The 17,567-nt window shown below is 40.4% G+C and overlaps 1 protein-coding gene across 7 annotated transcripts in view; it reads left to right on the forward strand.

The window, feature by feature from the left end:
- Positions 1–17,567, forward strand: part of LOC127363455 (RNA-binding protein Musashi homolog 2) — a 231,717-nt gene that overhangs the window by 67,756 nt on the left and 146,394 nt on the right. For all 7 annotated transcript variants that reach the window (XM_051399889.1, XM_051399890.1, XM_051399893.1 and 4 more), the window contains exon 6: positions 4,475–4,567. In XM_051399889.1, coding sequence (XP_051255849.1) covers positions 4,475–4,567 — 93 coding nt within the window. The remainder of the gene's footprint in view (positions 1–4,474; positions 4,568–17,567) is intronic.

Raw genomic sequence — 17,567 nt, forward strand, 5'->3', positions numbered from 1 at the left:
ATGTGGACTATGTAACAGTGTTTGCTTTGGAGTTGGAGTAACAGCTATTTTTGGCTTGAATGTTCAAAATGCTAACAAACAGAATGTGACGCACTGAAGTTACCTTACTAAATGCAGAGTTTAAGCTCTGAAAAGAAGGATGTTGTCAGTTTGAGGTGTGCTTTTATTAAAATCAAGAAGGTGCACAATGCTTTTATTATTACCTCTGGAAGTATTAAGGAGCTAGCCTTCACAACTTAAGTGATGGGCATCATGAGATAGCTTCTGTAGCTTTTTCTTGATGACCTCATAGAAAAGGTCATGCTGTTTTTGTAGAGGTATATGGTTTGTCTGTCATTGTTAAAAACTGCTAACAGGTGTCGATAAGAGAGCACCAGAAGCTTTTTACATTTTTGTCTGCCTCTGTGTATGTATCTGCGGCATGCCATCTATTACCATGGTAATGCACTAGGGCAGTAATTGTTGCAGCCCTTCCTGTGCACAGCCTCACACACTCAAGAAATTAGAAACACATTCATGTGTAAGCACACACACGCTCAATCATGCACACTCATAACTCGCCTTACTGTCTCTTAGGGATGTGCAAAAATAACTGAATGTTTAAAAAATTGGGTTGAAGGAAAAAACTGGGTTGAAGAGTGGTCCATTTTTAAACCTGTCAGCTTGAATTGAAATGTTGTCGGAAAAAGACCTTTAAAATACTACATGAGCCAGACCCAAATGATCAGAACTAAGGTTGCTGTAAATGCAGTGGGGGGAATTTTCTGTTCCCTAGTGGTTATTATTGTGTAGTGTGTGTGGTTTGGTTAAGAAGAAAATTCATTTGTTATAATGTAAAATGATCTGTGTCAAATTAAATGCAGTTCCAAAGTCATCCAATCAGCTTGGGGTTGGTGCACTTTCTGCATATTGACATGGAAAAAAATAACAGCAGTCCTTCAAGTAGTCAGGAAATAAGTGATGCATTATTTTGTGTCAGTTAAAATGCGCCCAACACCCAAAAGGATGAGATGATCATTAAGGACCTTTTGCTCCTGCAGTGGTAGCATGAAATGGTATAGCCATAGGCATACGGGGACACAATATAAAGCTATGAGGCTTAATGTCTGTTGTCACCATGGAGAGAAAAATAGAGAAAGTAATTGTGTTGTACCAGGACTCAAGCAATCCCATCAGCTATTGGGCAGACATGTCAAAGTATAAAGACAAGGCTGAAAACTTGACTGGTTGCAGCCTGATGGAACAAGGCCGAAAAATGGCCGGGGAATGGGTGGCCCAGAAGGGAAGCAGGACAAACAGCTGATGTAGAGAGGCAGGCGGAGATGAACATTGACTTGTTTATTTATTTTTTTACCTAGATTGGCAATGATAAAAGTGAGTGATGTTGATAAATACTCGCACAGCCAGTTTATCAGCAGCTGTCTGGCTCGGGGTTGCCGGCGGCAGCATCCATGGCTGATAACCTCTGAGGCCTGAGGCATGATGTTGGGAGGAGGAGGTGGGGGAGGGCGGGGGGAGTAGAGGATGATGCAGCTGCTGGGTCTTGGCCAGTGTATAACCCCTAAACCCGCCAGTTGATATTTTGCATGTTCACCAGTAATAGTCAAACATTGCGAAGTAGGAGAGAAAAAACCCTCATCGCTCTAAGCTTCACTTAGAGCCTGCGATGCTCATTACACTGCAGGACATAAAATCATTGGATAAATGAAAAATGGAGACAGTTATTTGTTATGTTATTCTGAGATCCTTACAAGTTGTAGGGCAAACAAACAACTAATTACCATGAAAGCAATGCATGTTAATTCATAATAGTAATAAGTGTAATTTTGCTAACATTTAGCATGTAACATAATGTAATTTTTTATTTATATATATATATATATATTATGATTGTAAGCATTTGAACATGCTAATATTGGCATGTTAACATGCTTGGAGTTGAGCATGATAGTATTGCACAGTTACCATGGTACCATGCATACTTTATGTTAGAACAGTGAGTGGAATCTGTCATTATAAATGTCCTGTAGTGGAACAAATGTTGAAAAGTACCTTTTTATCTTTCATATTTTACTCTGAACCAAAGTGTCTTCACTCACCCAAGGAACCTCGTTAGTGTGTAAAAAAAAAAAAAAAAATATTTGTATGGCTTGGGGTGTGTATTTAACAGCTTTGAATTATTTACAGTGTGTATTGCTCCGTGGAATTTTGCTGTATTATAAACAGACATTTGCACCTATATTGATTGCCAGACATAGTCAAGTCTGTTTTGCACACCTGTGTCCCAATCGCTACACTAACTGCGTTCGCATATTTAAGCCTTATCGTTAGCCTGAAAAAGTGCTGAGCGGAATGCGTTGCTCCTGCCAGCGTAATAAAACATCTTTGGTGGTATTGTTGCGTGTTGCAGTGTGCGGTCTCTACCACAAACTCTTGGGGATACTTTTTTCTGATTAAGTGTTGATCTTGCTGTTGCCAGCACTTCCAGCCCTAAAGTAAATTTTTTTCTCTTTTTCACTTTTAAATTGGAGTTATAAGGGAAAATAAATGAAGACCACTGAAATATATTAAGATTTTTTTATTCATAAAAGCTTGCATTCTCCCTGTTTTTCTTTCTGTTTTACAAAAGTTGGCTTAATTTAATTTTGTGGTAAAACAATATAATGTAATAAGAAAAACATGAAAAATCACAGAAGCAAGATAAAAAAACAACCAAACTGTAATAAGAGAGGGCTCATGTGTGGGAGGCTGTGTGCATATGTGCAGGCTATGTGCCTGTGAGACTGTGTGCACCTGGAAAGCACTTGACAGATGGTTACTTCAGCTCTAGCTGAATGTCGCTTCTTTTTCTCAGCGTTAAGCCTCTTTCATAAATCGAAAGTGTTTCGGTCAGCATTTTGATCAAGGTAGACTCTTTCAACCTTCTTGATAGTTTGCTGTGTGTCTCTCGAGTATGTTTATCCTGCTCCCATCATTTATTTTTGTTTGATTCTGGCGAGCCGAGGGAGATCAGGGCTGTGACTTTCCCTGCTGCCTTCTCTGCTCCTTTTATTGTTTGCCAGTAAGATTACAGAGCAGTGCATCAAAAATCATTATATGCCACATCATATCAGTAAATTCTCAATCTGTAGTGTAAATGTGACACTTCATAGGAGAGAGTAAGGATTATATATGGGAACATATGTCTCTGGAATCACAATAACCTACAGTAGTCTTGTCCTTTCTCCATTGGCCAAAGAGGTGCAAGAAAAACAGTTCAATGAGATAGGTTGTTAGTTAGTAGTAGATTGTCATTGTTATAGTTATTAGCTTTAGTCATTCAGTCTCTTATTGTTTGCCAATAATTTGACAGAGTAGTGGATCAGACACAAACAATGGTGATATTGCCTCAAGCTAGGAAACGTTATGTCAACATCAAACATGCGGAATCGTTTACGGTGCCATCAACTCCATTTGTCTATTACCAGAGGTCGGCTGAAACAGGCCGAGGTGAAAGTCCTTCTCGCCACAGTGCTGGAGCATCCTCCGATTGCAAAGTCAGATCAGACCAAAGTAATAACCATAATAACACCATAGGTGTCATAGAGACATGAAGGGCTTGAGCCTCTGTATTATATTTCCTTACATTTTTTTCTGTGACCTTAAAACAGGATCCAATACCTATAAATAAAACACTTCAGTAATGTGGTAATACAACGTCTTACAAGTTAAGTGTTAAGTGTTGTTTGTCAGCAACGAACATCAACACCTATGCTGACCAGATGTTTCAGAGATTTAGGATAACACTGGGCCTGCTGTTGAATGTTGGTGCGTAAATACCATGAGGTCATAAGTTCACAGTTTAATTTTTAATCGTATGCAAAAACTGGGGTTCAGTTGTTACTGTATTTCCCTGAGAAATTGCCCTCCTAAATTTAGCATGTACTCTCTGCAGCAGATGTTCGTGCCCTTTTTGACGCCGTGGGTAATAATCCTTAATATTCTTGCTGTTTGAAACTAAATGAGGCTTTAATGCACTCTGATTCCATCTTCCAGCACTCGTTAATTGTTTTTTGAAAGTCCATAAATTATTACTGTTGTTTCTTTTTAAGTTTTGCAAAGATAAACAGAAACTTTTATGGATGAAATGGAGGCCTTTAATTCTCTGACGGTCTCTTTTGATTAGAGCTTCAGTTTGAAATGTCATTGTGGGGGAAATTCACAGAACGGCTTTTCTTAGCCAAGATTTTTTTTTCTCTGCCAAAACCTTCAGCATTTGTGACCTTGCTATAATACTGAAGTTAAAGCAAAGTGTTTTTGAAACTTGATTGTGTGAATCCGTTTATTCCTGTTTAACAACAATGTGTCCTCACTCCTTTATATCCTCCCTATCACAGGTGCTGCTCACTCAGTGCGTTTGAAGCCTCATTAAAGGTGTTTGCAACGCATTTGAAGCCTCATCACTAATCTTCTCCTCTCGCCCTTTTCTTTCCAGATGGTCACAAGAACAAAGAAAATATTTGTGGGTGGCTTGTCAGCCAATACAGTAGTGGAAGATGTGAAGCAGTATTTTGAACAGTTTGGGAAGGTAAGACTTTTTTGATTATTATTAGCCTGCATAGTGTCGTCACAATGACAAAATTTCAGCTCGATTCCATTACATGCAAGTTACAATTATCATCCTTAAGATAACATGAAAGATGTTAATTTGAGGATTGTGTATAGCGCCCCCTGTCGCTCACACAGTGTCAGCACTCCAATCCTTACATCAATCACATAATTTGAGCTTTAAAAGATGCGTGCAGCAAAAGTTTGGCTCTTTTCCTGACAGTGAGACAAGTAAATCTCTATTGTGACAAGCGAAAGACTCAAGATATGGCAATAGCTTCGTACAGCCCACCATTTCTGGTCAACAACATGCATTTTGCTTACAGAGCAAACACACAATGGCAACCGGCTGCCATGACCAAACCCCTCTGCAATCCATTGTAGTATGGCATTAGAAACAAATATAACTTTAAATGTAGGGGAATCGAAGTTAGGCTTTTGATATTGTGGCAACACAATTCCAGTGTGCTCTGAGGGAAAAACACACCCAGTTCATTCAGCAGAGGCTCATATTCAGCTGTTTGTTCCTGTCTGCTGCAGCAGTTTCTGCAAGCTGTTCTCATGACCAATACCCCCAGCTGAGCAAGGCATATATATGCACACCCTATCAACACACACTCACACACACACGCACACACGCACGCACGCACGCGCACACACACACACACACACACACACACACATACACACCCTCAAGTGTGCACACGCACTGGGGCATGTGCACACGCACTGGGGCATGTGCACACACAAAAAGGCTCTGATATAGTGGCAGCATTTCACAGATAATTTCCTCACACTGAGCCGAGATCCATTTCCCTTATGTCATATTCCACATCAGTCAAGGTCACCTTCAGCTGATACAGTCCCTGTAACATCAGCACTTGACCTTGAGTTTAAACAATTTCACTGAGGATGGATTTTCATGGGCACATAATGTACCATGTCCTGAAGGAGACAAAAGAGCTGTTATAGATTAATAGAAACTGTTATTTTTTGTTCAGAGACAATATGCAACCAGCCCTCCCCTATAAAGCTCTGTCTTATTTTCTTGACTGAAAGCGAGCAAGGTGAAGGACTTTGTTTTGCTCTTTATCTGTGGAAGTGGCACTGAAGACCTCACCATGGCCTGGTCTGCCGTTCCAAATAAAGATGGCTTATTTGCACAATAGAACGCAGCAAGCAAATATTCAGCACGACTTCGCAATCAATGGATCTGAGAAAGGGCTCGAAATGATTTTCGACTTGATTGAATGACATAATTGACTTGATTATACAAAGTTTTTTCCTCCTTGAGGAATCCTCAAATGCTTAGGAGGAAACAAACAAATCAGACTGATTGAGCAAGATCTTGTGCATGTTTCTGTGTGTGCTTTTATAGCCTACTTGTGCATGCTTGGATGTGCCTGCAGTACTGCTCTCGCCATGCGTGAGTGTGTCAGCGATTAAGTGTATTTATGTGGGTGCATGATTAGGGGTGTGTGTGTGTGTGTATGTGTGTATGAGCAGGTTTGAGTGTCTTCAGCAAAAAATCAGAGTAGATACTGTGGGCTATGGCGGACAAGATACAGAGCTCTCTTGTTTTGTGTGTGTTCTTCCTTTTCTGCCTTACACATCTCAGGATTTATTAAATAACCTGCCTGTCACTGCAACCTACCATTATCGCCACATACACACAACTCTGAGGACTTATCCACAGAAGGGAAAGCCAATTAATTCAGTTTCCCCTCCATAGAATCTTGGTGGCAGTATGTCTGTCAGTCAGTCATCATTCTGTCTTTCTGTCTGTCTGTCTGTCTGTCTGTCTATGTGCATGTCAAGGGGGACATTAGCTAGCATGGTCACAGGGCAGCGAGTCATTTATATTGCTGGGAAGTATGTTTTGAAGCACTTATCAATCATCACGCAACTACAGCTTAAGGCACCGGCAAATGTTCCTCCTCACCGGGAACGAGCCATTTCGCTTGATATTAGCAATCGCTGTATTTGTGTGTGTATGTGTGTGTGCGTGCGTTTGTGTGTGCAAGGCAGCAAAGGCCAATTAGCAGGATGTGGTCTACAGAGATGGCGGTGGTTGGGAGGCAGTGGAGGGGAAACAGCTGGTGTGGCCACAATTGGGTCACAGGTTCTGTCTGTAACCTCCACACCTCCCCTCCCTCCCGCCTCAGTCCCTCCCTTCTGTCTCCATTCTGTCAGGGGGAGAGGTGGCATTTGTTATGGGGGAGAGGCTGACAGCTCTCATGCACATCAGTCTCAATGCCACTCTCCCAGCCGTCACCATTAGTAAAGAGCACATGCCCGAGCTTGGCACAACTTCAGAGGAGCTCCTCTGCAGCCAGAGCTTTTTTTTTGTCGCCTACAGTACACGCTGAAGGTGTGCATTTGAAGTGATTGTGACAGTCATTTGAACAGAACTGAAGTGTGGTTCTGTTTGGCTGATTCTAATGCATCTCAGATGTATCCCATTACCTGCCTAATAGTAGCCACATCCTGCCCTCCATTTTTTCTTTTGTTTTGAGGCAGCACACTGCACCTTAGCCCTGCAAGCCAGATGAGACAATCTTATCAGCACTGCCGGCCTCCCTTTATATTCAAGGACTCTTAACTGGAGGCTGCTGCTGTTTCTGTCTTGCAATAAAGCCAAATGAACCAGTGTGCGGTTTGTGCTATTATGTGCCACTGTGCAGCCTTATACATTATAAGAAAAGACAATGTTAGCCTTTAGATATCACACTTTTGTTTTTTCCTCATGTGTAGGCTTTGCCAAATGATATTTTTTGCCATTTTTCTCTGATAATGTTGATGTTTGCACTAGGCACAGTCTTTTTAAGGAATTTACCTTCCTTCCTTTGCCTTTGTGTGTGGTTTGCATAACAAGCAGAAATCGCCCCAAACATTAGCCTACAGAGGTGACAGCACTGAAACGATTTTATGATATAATTATGCATAAAGTCTTTATAATTCTTGACTCCTTTAGAGACTGTGCTTGCTCTAAGGTCAAAGGTGAGGTGCAGCAAAAGAACAGCAGATGTGCTTGTTAGGATTCAGTGTCTTGCAAGAGTATCACTTTTGTACTAGTCTGAGGATCTACACACCTGCAAAAACAGTTCAGTATTGAGACCAAAAACTGCAGTAGGTAACTTTTATAAAAATAACTTTCTGTCATATTTGCTGAAAGTTTCACTATATCCTGACAATATTACATGAGACAGATAATCTGTGAAAAAATACCTGTCGCTCAAATACCGACTGGTATTGGAGACTCAATCAACTATCTTCAAGCCACCAACCCAAATCGTCTTTCTATCCTCCTCGGCTCTAAATAATAGCTTGCACAGTTAAGATTGAATAAGGTAAAATTATGTAACAATATTTTTCAGCAGGCCACACCAGTGCTTTGTGGAAATATGGAATGTGTTCCTTACGTTGATCTCTCTCTGCTGGCATAAAATGCACTCTTATTTTCCAATATATCAAACAGCTGTTAACAGAACACCTACGACCCTAAAATGTTCCACTGAGGCAAGCACTTGATTAAAGGTGGGAGATGGTGTGATGACACCTTATAAATTTGGATATGACGTACCAGCAGAGCCCTGCCCAGGCATGAATAGAGCTCTCCCCTTCAGTTAAAGGCATAATTAGCTGGGTGGCTAATGCTTCCTCATTGGTTTATTGTAATCGGCTTGGAGTGCGTCTCATAGTGCCCTTATTTGGCTCAGCTGGAACAACTCCTGCTCACTGAGTCAGTTTCTTCACTCCTGTCCATTGGCTGAGGTTCGCTGTGCACGCCTGAAGCTGACTTTTAGTTTAATCAGAGCTACTTGCTTCCATGTCACTGGGCTGCCACAATCGTCCCTTTATGTCCAGGCTGTCCTGGTTCTCATGCTCCACTGGTCTAGAGCCAGATCCTGAAGGTGGAGCTGAATGGGAAGAGGAGGAGTAGGAGCTTAACCAGTTCGCTGCCACTGGGCTCAGGAAGGGATAAAGGTAGTCACACAAAGGTCACTTCTGAGTTAGACAAGCTAATCAGGGCCTTGAGTCATAAGATGAGACAATGGTGTCAAATTTAAAAAGTAAGAAAAAAAAGAGTGACACCTGTTTCAAGACAATTGAAAGATATTGATAAGAGTGAGATGATAAAACTATCATTGTCAGGACACAGAAGAGACCAGCCTACAGCAGCAGCATGCTGTCCCTGTTTGTGTTTCACCTCTGGCTAGGCACGCGTCTGCATACTTCTCTTATACTTTCACTGAGAGGAAGCAGATGAGAGGAAATTATAACAGCGTCCGAAAAAGATTCCTTGGTTAGTGCATGAAATTCTTTCTGGGGCTTTGGTAATCTAATACCACGGCTGACATTTCGCATGCCCTTAGATTTTGTAAATGGAGAAAAATAACTGTGTGACCGTCTGTAAAGACTGTATAAATTCTTTTTGCATACCTGCCCTAGTGCTTAGGCTCTTAACAGCTCTGGAGGTTTTCAGGTATTCCAAAATAACAGCCTTAATGACAATTAACAAAACCAGTAACACATATTGTTGTAAAATCTGTTTTATTTGATACTTTTCCTGGACTAAACTCAATAGATGAATATCAGTTGAAAAATGTGGTGTGCCTCTCAGAATTGTGCCTTTTTGCATAATTCTAATTAGTGAAGTTGCGATGTCTCATTAGAAACTTGGACTTTTAGTGTCAGCCTTTACAGCGCATCTAAATCAATGTGGAGATCACCAAAAATCATTGATGACACACCGATATCATTGTTCTTGCTTTATCTATTTGACTGCAGAATTAAATTTCACCTTGGATGACAGTGCAATTAAGCTCTTACCGTGACAATATATACACAAGGCTTAAACTGGAAACTGTGAAGGTGCACATTAAATGCACTTTGGACTTGAAGTGATAGGAGCTCTGAGGAAAGCAAAACCCAAGTACACTATTGCTTCATGTTCATTGGCTGAAATAGCAAACATGGGTGATTAATGCAGAAAAAATACACTTTATATGAGCGAAAAGAACCTAATCAAAAGGCCACAGTCCTTCATTCCACTTCCTCAGCTAGTGCAGGTGCACATTTGCATGCCATTTACATGGTAGCTCACAGTGACCACTGCTACTCCAGCATTGCGGTGTCCATCATCTGCTGACATTCTGTGATTGTTTCCTCTCTGCTGCGACTCACCCAATCAGCTGAGGATATAGTCTGGTTCCAGTGATTATAAGGAGTGATCAGAGCAGCAATGATGGAGCATGTGCCTTGCAGTGGAGATTTAGCCAGAGGCTTCAATCTCATTGCAGTCACTTGTAGTTAGTGACTGAGACTAGCAGTGAGAAGGGCAGAACAATATAAATGAATTGGCTATGAATGTGGATACGGCTGCGGTGCTGCAGGGACACACAGGGGGAAAGGGCCAGTTAGACAAACTATTTCATATCCCCCTTGACCTTTATTTGCCCAGTGGCCCAGCAACATTTCCAATAGAGTAGCTTTTAAATGGCCGCTGAAGAATTGAGCTGTGCTATTCACATAATTTTTTGTGTGTGCTTGTCTGTCTTTGTATGATAGAGTGTGTGTGTGTGTGTGTGTGTGTCTGTGTGTCTGTGTGTTAATGCAAGTGTCTTTATTGCAGGTTACTGAATTTTTACTTAAAGGATCAGACCTTTAACAAAAGCTTGAATAGATTTTTGACTATTGCTGATCCTTAGAAATACCTATCAGACGGTCTCGTCCAACAACTAGATGCTGTGCAGTATAGGCGGCTCACAAAGAGAGCTGTGGATCAGGGGAGATTGACACCTTTCTGTAGGTCTGTAGTCTCATCTCCCAGCTGTCCCTCCTGAAATGGCTCCCTCGGGATAAGCCGGGATTGGCTTGATTGTGTTATCGGCGACTGATCGGGTCATTGAATGATGGAATTTTGAGCCCCTGTTCTGCTTAAAGAATGAAATGTTTAAAGAAGATTGACTGTGATTGGATCAGATCCAGCACCTGCTCAAAGGGGTCAATCAGGTGAAGGCAGGAGGCAGCAATCTCTGCCGTGCTATTGTGACACGAATAGAGGGGGGAATTAATGTGTGTGTTGGGATAGGGTGTTGGTGGTGGATGGATGGTAGAGGGGGGCTAGAGATGCCATTCAACAAGGAAGAGGTTGAAAAATGTCATCAGAGGAAGTGTCATGAGTAATTTGCAGCAGTCTCACCATCAGAATGGTGTGGAGGTGGACGCCTCCACACCTCCACCTCAGCTTTGCAAACTACAATTTAGTCCTTAGGGAATCCCATGTGAGAGAAAACGTCTGTAGGAATCGAGATTCAAAGAAGGGTTTATTTCCCCGATGGATAGGAAATATGTATTGATATATGCTGCATGTATGTTCTAAAAATTGGCATGGAATAAATGGTTTGAAGGGTGGGAGCCTGGCAGAACATTCATGCAAGGAAGGTCCAGGAGAAAGCTTTGAGAAAGCAGCATCTTAGCATGTTTCTGTAGAATAATTTGGCTCAAATTATGAAGATAATTCAACAACTATTTGAGAGGATGAAATTAAAAGAACCTTGTAAACAACACACAAAAACAAAAGTTATATTTACTTCCAGTCTTACTCACCAAATTACATTGGGTGTATCCTTGAGGTCTACAAGTCGAGTGCATTTCCTTCCTCATAAAACATTTGCAAAGCATATTTTTTTAAAATATTTTAAAACCAGTGTTGTTTTCACACGTCTTCTTGCATGCAGTCATCTTCTTTCCTGCCTTTGCTGGTGCATTGCAGAATATCTTGACGTGTTCCTGCCACCTGTAAGTCAGTGGAATGATGTGACACCATTGCTTGGTTGGATATGCTCATTTGAGAGTTTACTGTTCTGTGTGGTCGTATCAGTGGATGCTACCATAATGTTACGAAAACCCAGAGTCGAATCTCTGGCTTTTGTTTTTAAGTTGTATCGCTGTACACAGAGCGACACATGGCAGGCTGTAAACTTGAATCTCAAAATGACCACAAACCACAAAACTAACTGTAATGGAAGCGGAGAAGAGTGATGCTTAACGGAGAACAATGTGACGCCAGACAATGTTTGGCATGGCTGTGCGACTCCAGCCTGTTGGCTGCTCCGACACTCTCTGCTCCGGTGGTGACTGTCAGTGAAGTTGGCAAAACCTCTTCCGAACCAGATGGTGGTACAACCTCCTTGACTGCCGTCCACTGTGGTTGACTCTTGGACTGACAGCGCTGTCAGCAGCCCGGCAGGAGAGACACTCTGTGGTGTGCTCAGATTTTATAACTGAACTGAGTATAACGTACAATTTTACTTCCTCTGACTGTATGGAAATCTGAAGTTTTCACATCACAGATAACAAAGAGAGGCAATAAAGTTAAAAAATTAGATACATGTAGCTGCGCTTCCACTGCAGAAACCCCTGATGTAGGAGTTTAGTGTGACACTGAACTAAAAAAAAGGGAATAAATAATTAAATCTTTGTATTGAACAGCCAAATCCGATTCAACTTTATTCTGGAGGAGGAATCCTGGAGGTATCAAATAATAATCAAATAACACAGGAAACTCTTTTGTGAACTCTTTCAGCCCCTGCCCCCATGGATGGATGGGTAGATTTCCTTGCTATGGCTCAAGTGCATGTTTTAAGAGTAGCATTGACAGGCATATTTGAGTTGAGGTACACAGAAGGCAATGCCGGCCTCTGAGTGACAGACCTTGTGCCCCTGCATGTCACAGCCAAATGAGAAACAAAATGATGGTGTCAAATTTCAGCTATCATGTGATAGGCTTTTAAAAAGGATGCTTTTCAACCCAAATAACCATTTTCATCCTCATCAGACATCAGTGCTCCACATCCCCCCGATGTAGAGCTCCAGGAAAACCAGTGAGCATGAACCATGACTCAGCACCACCTGGTGAACAAGCAGTTGACACAGTACAGCTCAAATGATGACGATGCACTGTGCTCACTGTACATCTGAGCTGATACACACAGCTTTATGGATCTTGAGACGTTTGCTAAAGGTGTTTGTGCGGCCCTCTGGATGGATTCATCCCAAATGCCTAAACAGCAAGGTGATGGCAATCGAATGCTTGAGTTTGAACTGCAACTCTGATGCTTTATTCACATTTTAGAAGTATATAGTAAACAGAGAATTCAATATTCTTTTTTTTTTTTTTTTCAAATGTTGACAGCCTTTGCCATCTCCAGTATTGGATTTTGCAAAACGAATCCATAAATGTATCTAGAGGAAAGCAGTGGAAAAAAATACTTTTCTACTGACTAGATAAACATGTAAAAAGAAAAAGATGTACTGCCAAATGTTGGTTCCGAAGTAAGTTCTTCCATGGCCTCCCATACAGCAGCAGTCAGCAGCATATTCTCATAATACACCTGCCTTTTGTGAAATGGAACTTTGAAAGTAACCAGTTACATAGTTACATTAAAAGAAGGCAATGGAAGCAAACTTTGCCATTCGTGTTTACAATGATTGACGACTCTGACAGTATGTGTCTTGTTATATAGCACAGTGGGAATTCAGTGCATGTGTTGGAACAGTAACTCCATGTAGCCTATTGCATGTGCTTCTTCAACCACCTATCGCAGTGTGACCAGGTCCATAGGCAGCTCCAGCTCATGCTATGAGTGCCTCCCACGCATCGCCATCTTGAAATCACCGGGTAAATGTTCTTACATGGAAATGTACACTATGTGCTGGCGTTTGATGTGAAGGGCTAATGAAGTCTCAAAGGTTTCACTTATCTGAAACACTTACTGCTCACTGTGTGTCTGGATATCCTCAGGTCTTTTAAAAGTGTTAGATTATCTAGATTCAGGGCCTGAAGTCATCCACTATCTTAAATGATGAAGTTGTTAGGAATTGCTTGTTATGTTTCATTGCGATACAAATGTAAAGTCCAACATTGGTAGTGACAGACTCATTACATTCAGTAATATTTTGCTGGAGCAGAGTAAGTAGGCCAAACAAAATGGTGGTAATTGCAATGAAAAAAATTTTGTTTCAGCAAAAGATGTGACTGCAGTGGTTCAAGTTTTGTTTCTAACCTGCTCTAGTGTCTTATACAGGTCTTTAGTCAGAAACTTTGTTAGCTATTTTTTCTTCTTCCCTCTATTTCATTTATTCGAAATGTGCTTATTATTCGGTTTTCTGAAAACAAGACGCAGAGACAGTCATATGTACTAGCAGCTCTGTGAGGCTTTGCTTAGGCACAAAGTTGTTTCGAGGTAAATGCTAATGTTAGCATGCTAACATGTTCCCAGTGCTAACATCCTGATGTGGATAAAATGTTGATTGAAAAGTCAGGGGATCACAAAAGTCATTAGGATTTATCGTCTGGGAACTACCTGTGCCAATCAAATTATGTGGCAATCCATTCAATCAATCTCATTGTGGCGCTATGGAAAACTTAAGGATCACTTAAGTTATTTCAGTATCATTTGGCCACCATAAAAGTCTTGTAATTGTATACTATTCCATACTTATTGAGATGGACAGATGCAATCCCTATAGAGCCATACCACTAGTGTGACTAAGAACTATAAAATGGCTCTCTCTATAAATTCTGATTCATGTATTCTATTATTATGTACAGCTGTATCTGGAGCTGTATCTATGGATTTGTTGGGACATAGGTCAGTGCATACTGGTATACTCACTCAGGGTGTCAATTAATTTCTTACTTTATAATGTATACAGTAAAATGATTCAGTGACACTGAATCACACTTCACAGAGAGGGAAATGACTAGAAACTACACACATTGTTCAGTGTACATTGCAATGCAAAGAACAATTACACGGATGTAAATTGACCACTGACTATGTGCCTGACATTATAGGCTAGAGTTTTAATTGAGTCCACTTATCCACCTATTTGGATGTGTGTTTAGTTAATAGAGCTAATCAAAGAACTCATTTGATTTACAGGCACTGGAAATGATCAAATAGTCAGGAGGTGGCTTAAACATCACGCAATGCAATGTAGAAATCTACTTCAAACTAATATATTTTGTCTGTAGCATTTTTGTATAGTCTTTTGTTTAAGAAGGGTCTCTTAGAAAGGCTTTTTTTGACCTGCTTGAGAGACTACACCTAGGATATAATTTTTTCCAATAGCAATAGAAATCGAGTGGCTGTATTTTAGGCCATGTCAACATCCTCAACCAAGACCCAAGTGGCATATTTGCAGACCAGGAATAGCTGTATGTAAGTGCAAAGTTAGGTGTCAGTTAGACATGTCCTTATAGGATTTTAATGTTAACTACAGCAACCTCTGGTTAAGTTGCATTAAATTTAATGCATAATTGAAATACCTTGCCAAATTAAGCAGCAACATTGAATAACAATTTAGAGTTCATTATTTGTGTCAGGCAATGCAGCCTTTAAAGTAATGTTTTAGAACTGATATCAAAATTCTGCCTGACACACTGTATAAGCAATGCATTTGACTGAATATTGATCTTTTCTGATCAGTTTTTAATTGGTAAAGTAGTAGTAAGGTGATGGATCTCTTGCTGTTTATTTCTGAAGCCTTTTTATGATCATTGAAGGGACCATATGTGTCACCCTCTGATATTAACAAAGGCTCATTTTTACTTGAGGAAACTATGTGACTGTCAGTAACCTTGCAGGAGAGCCTTAATGGATCTACCTGAAATTAACAAAAAAATGTATCAGCGTAATGCCAAGATTACTTGTCATCCACATCTGAGGTGAAATAATTCGTGCTCATCTCCTTACACAATCAGCAGGAGCGCTTATTTTATTTTATTTTTTGGGCAATAGTTTTTTAGATATCTTTATCTGTCCCAAGAATCTAATTTGCAGTAAAATAGGTAAACATCACTGGTGAAACACATAGTAAAATAAAAAAATAATGAAACCACTATGGAATAATGATGATAATGATATTATTTTTATTTAACCATAAGCCATGTTAAACCTTAAATCCCTCAGAAGAGCTATGTAGAGAGTAGTGGATTTTTGTTCTTTCTGTCATAACCACAAATGTGTTTATACACAGAGAAAGATGATGGATATGAATATAAAGTAGATAATGATACATAAATGTTAACTGAAATTAAAAGTTCAATTTAACTTTATTTATTTTCCATTTTGTATCATACAGAAAATGTATACCAGTGGAATATACAATCGTGCACAAGATTCAAAGATAAGAAAAATTGATTGTAATGCCAACAGCACTGTCAGTTATTGTCAGGAGTGAATAGAGGTGATTGGTAATTACTTGAGACATTTTTCTGCTGTTAAAACAGAAAGCACTTACTTTGTGTCATGGGGTGAGGTTACGATTGGGATTAGAGTGACTCATCTTCTAGTTGTGTTTTATGTTTAGCCTAATTTATACATGTGTGTCTACATGACAGTCATTGTGTTTTCCTTTTGGTCTGCTGACCTGTGTGTGTGTGTGTGTGTGTGTGTGTGTGTGTGTGTGTGTGTGTGTGTGTGTGTGTGTCTGTCTGTGTGTGTGTGTGTGTCTGTGTGTCTGTGTGTGTCTGTGTGTGTGTGTGTGTGTGCGCTTTCTAAACAGCGTGCTTACCACTTAGAAAGGAATAATGCAGTGAGTGAGCGGACATGCATACGATGCTAGAGAGTGACAACAGATCCCTATCTTAGCTGCCATGCCATGAATAATCTTTGGCTTATTTTCTGAAGTGGTATCTCAGGGTTCTGGTCGAATTGTCTAAAAGCTAAATAAATGTGCTTGATTGAACTAATGGCACAGAGCCAAGACCTGGCACCAAGTCTCGTCTCTCGGCCTAATCTTTTTTGTCACGGACACATTGACCAGGCTCACACACACACACATATATGCACACACATACACTAAAGCTCCCTCCCAAGTCACTTCCTGATCAGGAAACTTTGAACCCAACATGTGGCCCATAAGTCCTATCCACAGGTAATTAGGTTTGATGGTTAGTTGAGCAGAAGCATGGATTTTATCCTCCTCTCTGTCTTGCCTCCTGGAGGGTTGCCTCAACTTGTTTTTGATAAGCCCACTGCCAACCCAGCATCAGTCTCTTCCAGCTGAACACACATTGTAAAAGCCACCAAGGCGCAGTCATCCCTTTTAAAGATGAATTACCAACTGAAATAAAATGATGTAGTCTGAAAAGGTGTGTGTCAGTACAAGAGCGAATATACATTTCAATTCGAAAAATTTAAATTTGAAAAAATTTACCTCTTCATACACTGCACACCCAACTCACTTTTGAGGTAAATCACAGCTTATTTCTCCCTCTAGTGGTTTAGGTGAAGCCAGCTGCATTGGATGTGTTTATGATAGACAGGAATATGTTAATGTCCCCTGTCACTGAGACTAGGACCAACTGGTGCGAGTATTATCCCGGCAGACATTGTGTTTCATAAATTCATTGAATCGGCTTGATCAAATTAGTGTCACTTAACATTTATGCAAGCTTGTCTGTGGTTTTCTTTTTGTCAGTTCCTTTGTGGTAGCACGGAGGACAATCACATGCCCTCAAGAAAGTTTGCAGACAATTTGTTTAATTTGGAAGCACTTCTTTAAACCTTAGAAAGCAAAGTGTCAGTGTGTAGCGTGAGTGGTCTTTGTTAGCTGCTGAGACCATGTTGGGTGAAAAGACAGAATTACATTTGAAACAGCTTTGAATTTGATTTGATTTGAATTTGATAGGAGGTGAGCATAAAGTAGGACAGGCGGCATCATACTGAAGTGACGGGTTGATTGCATTGAATCATCTGCCAGCAAGTCTTCCAGCTGCCAACTCACTGTGTGAATGAGAGGATACGTGTGTGTAAAAAGTTACTTTCAGTGAGTATGACTAACAGGAAATAGCTGTCACTACAGCTGTGTTTTTTTCTTAACCTGCCCTGTTGTTCTGTGACCATATGCTAAAATATGAATATAACATATTTATAATGTTAAAAGGGACTAAGAAATATACATTA

The sequence above is a fragment of the Dicentrarchus labrax genome, unplaced genomic scaffold (assembly GCF_905237075.1).
Source record: "Dicentrarchus labrax unplaced genomic scaffold, dlabrax2021, whole genome shotgun sequence".
NCBI lineage: Eukaryota > Metazoa > Chordata > Actinopteri > Moronidae > Dicentrarchus > Dicentrarchus labrax.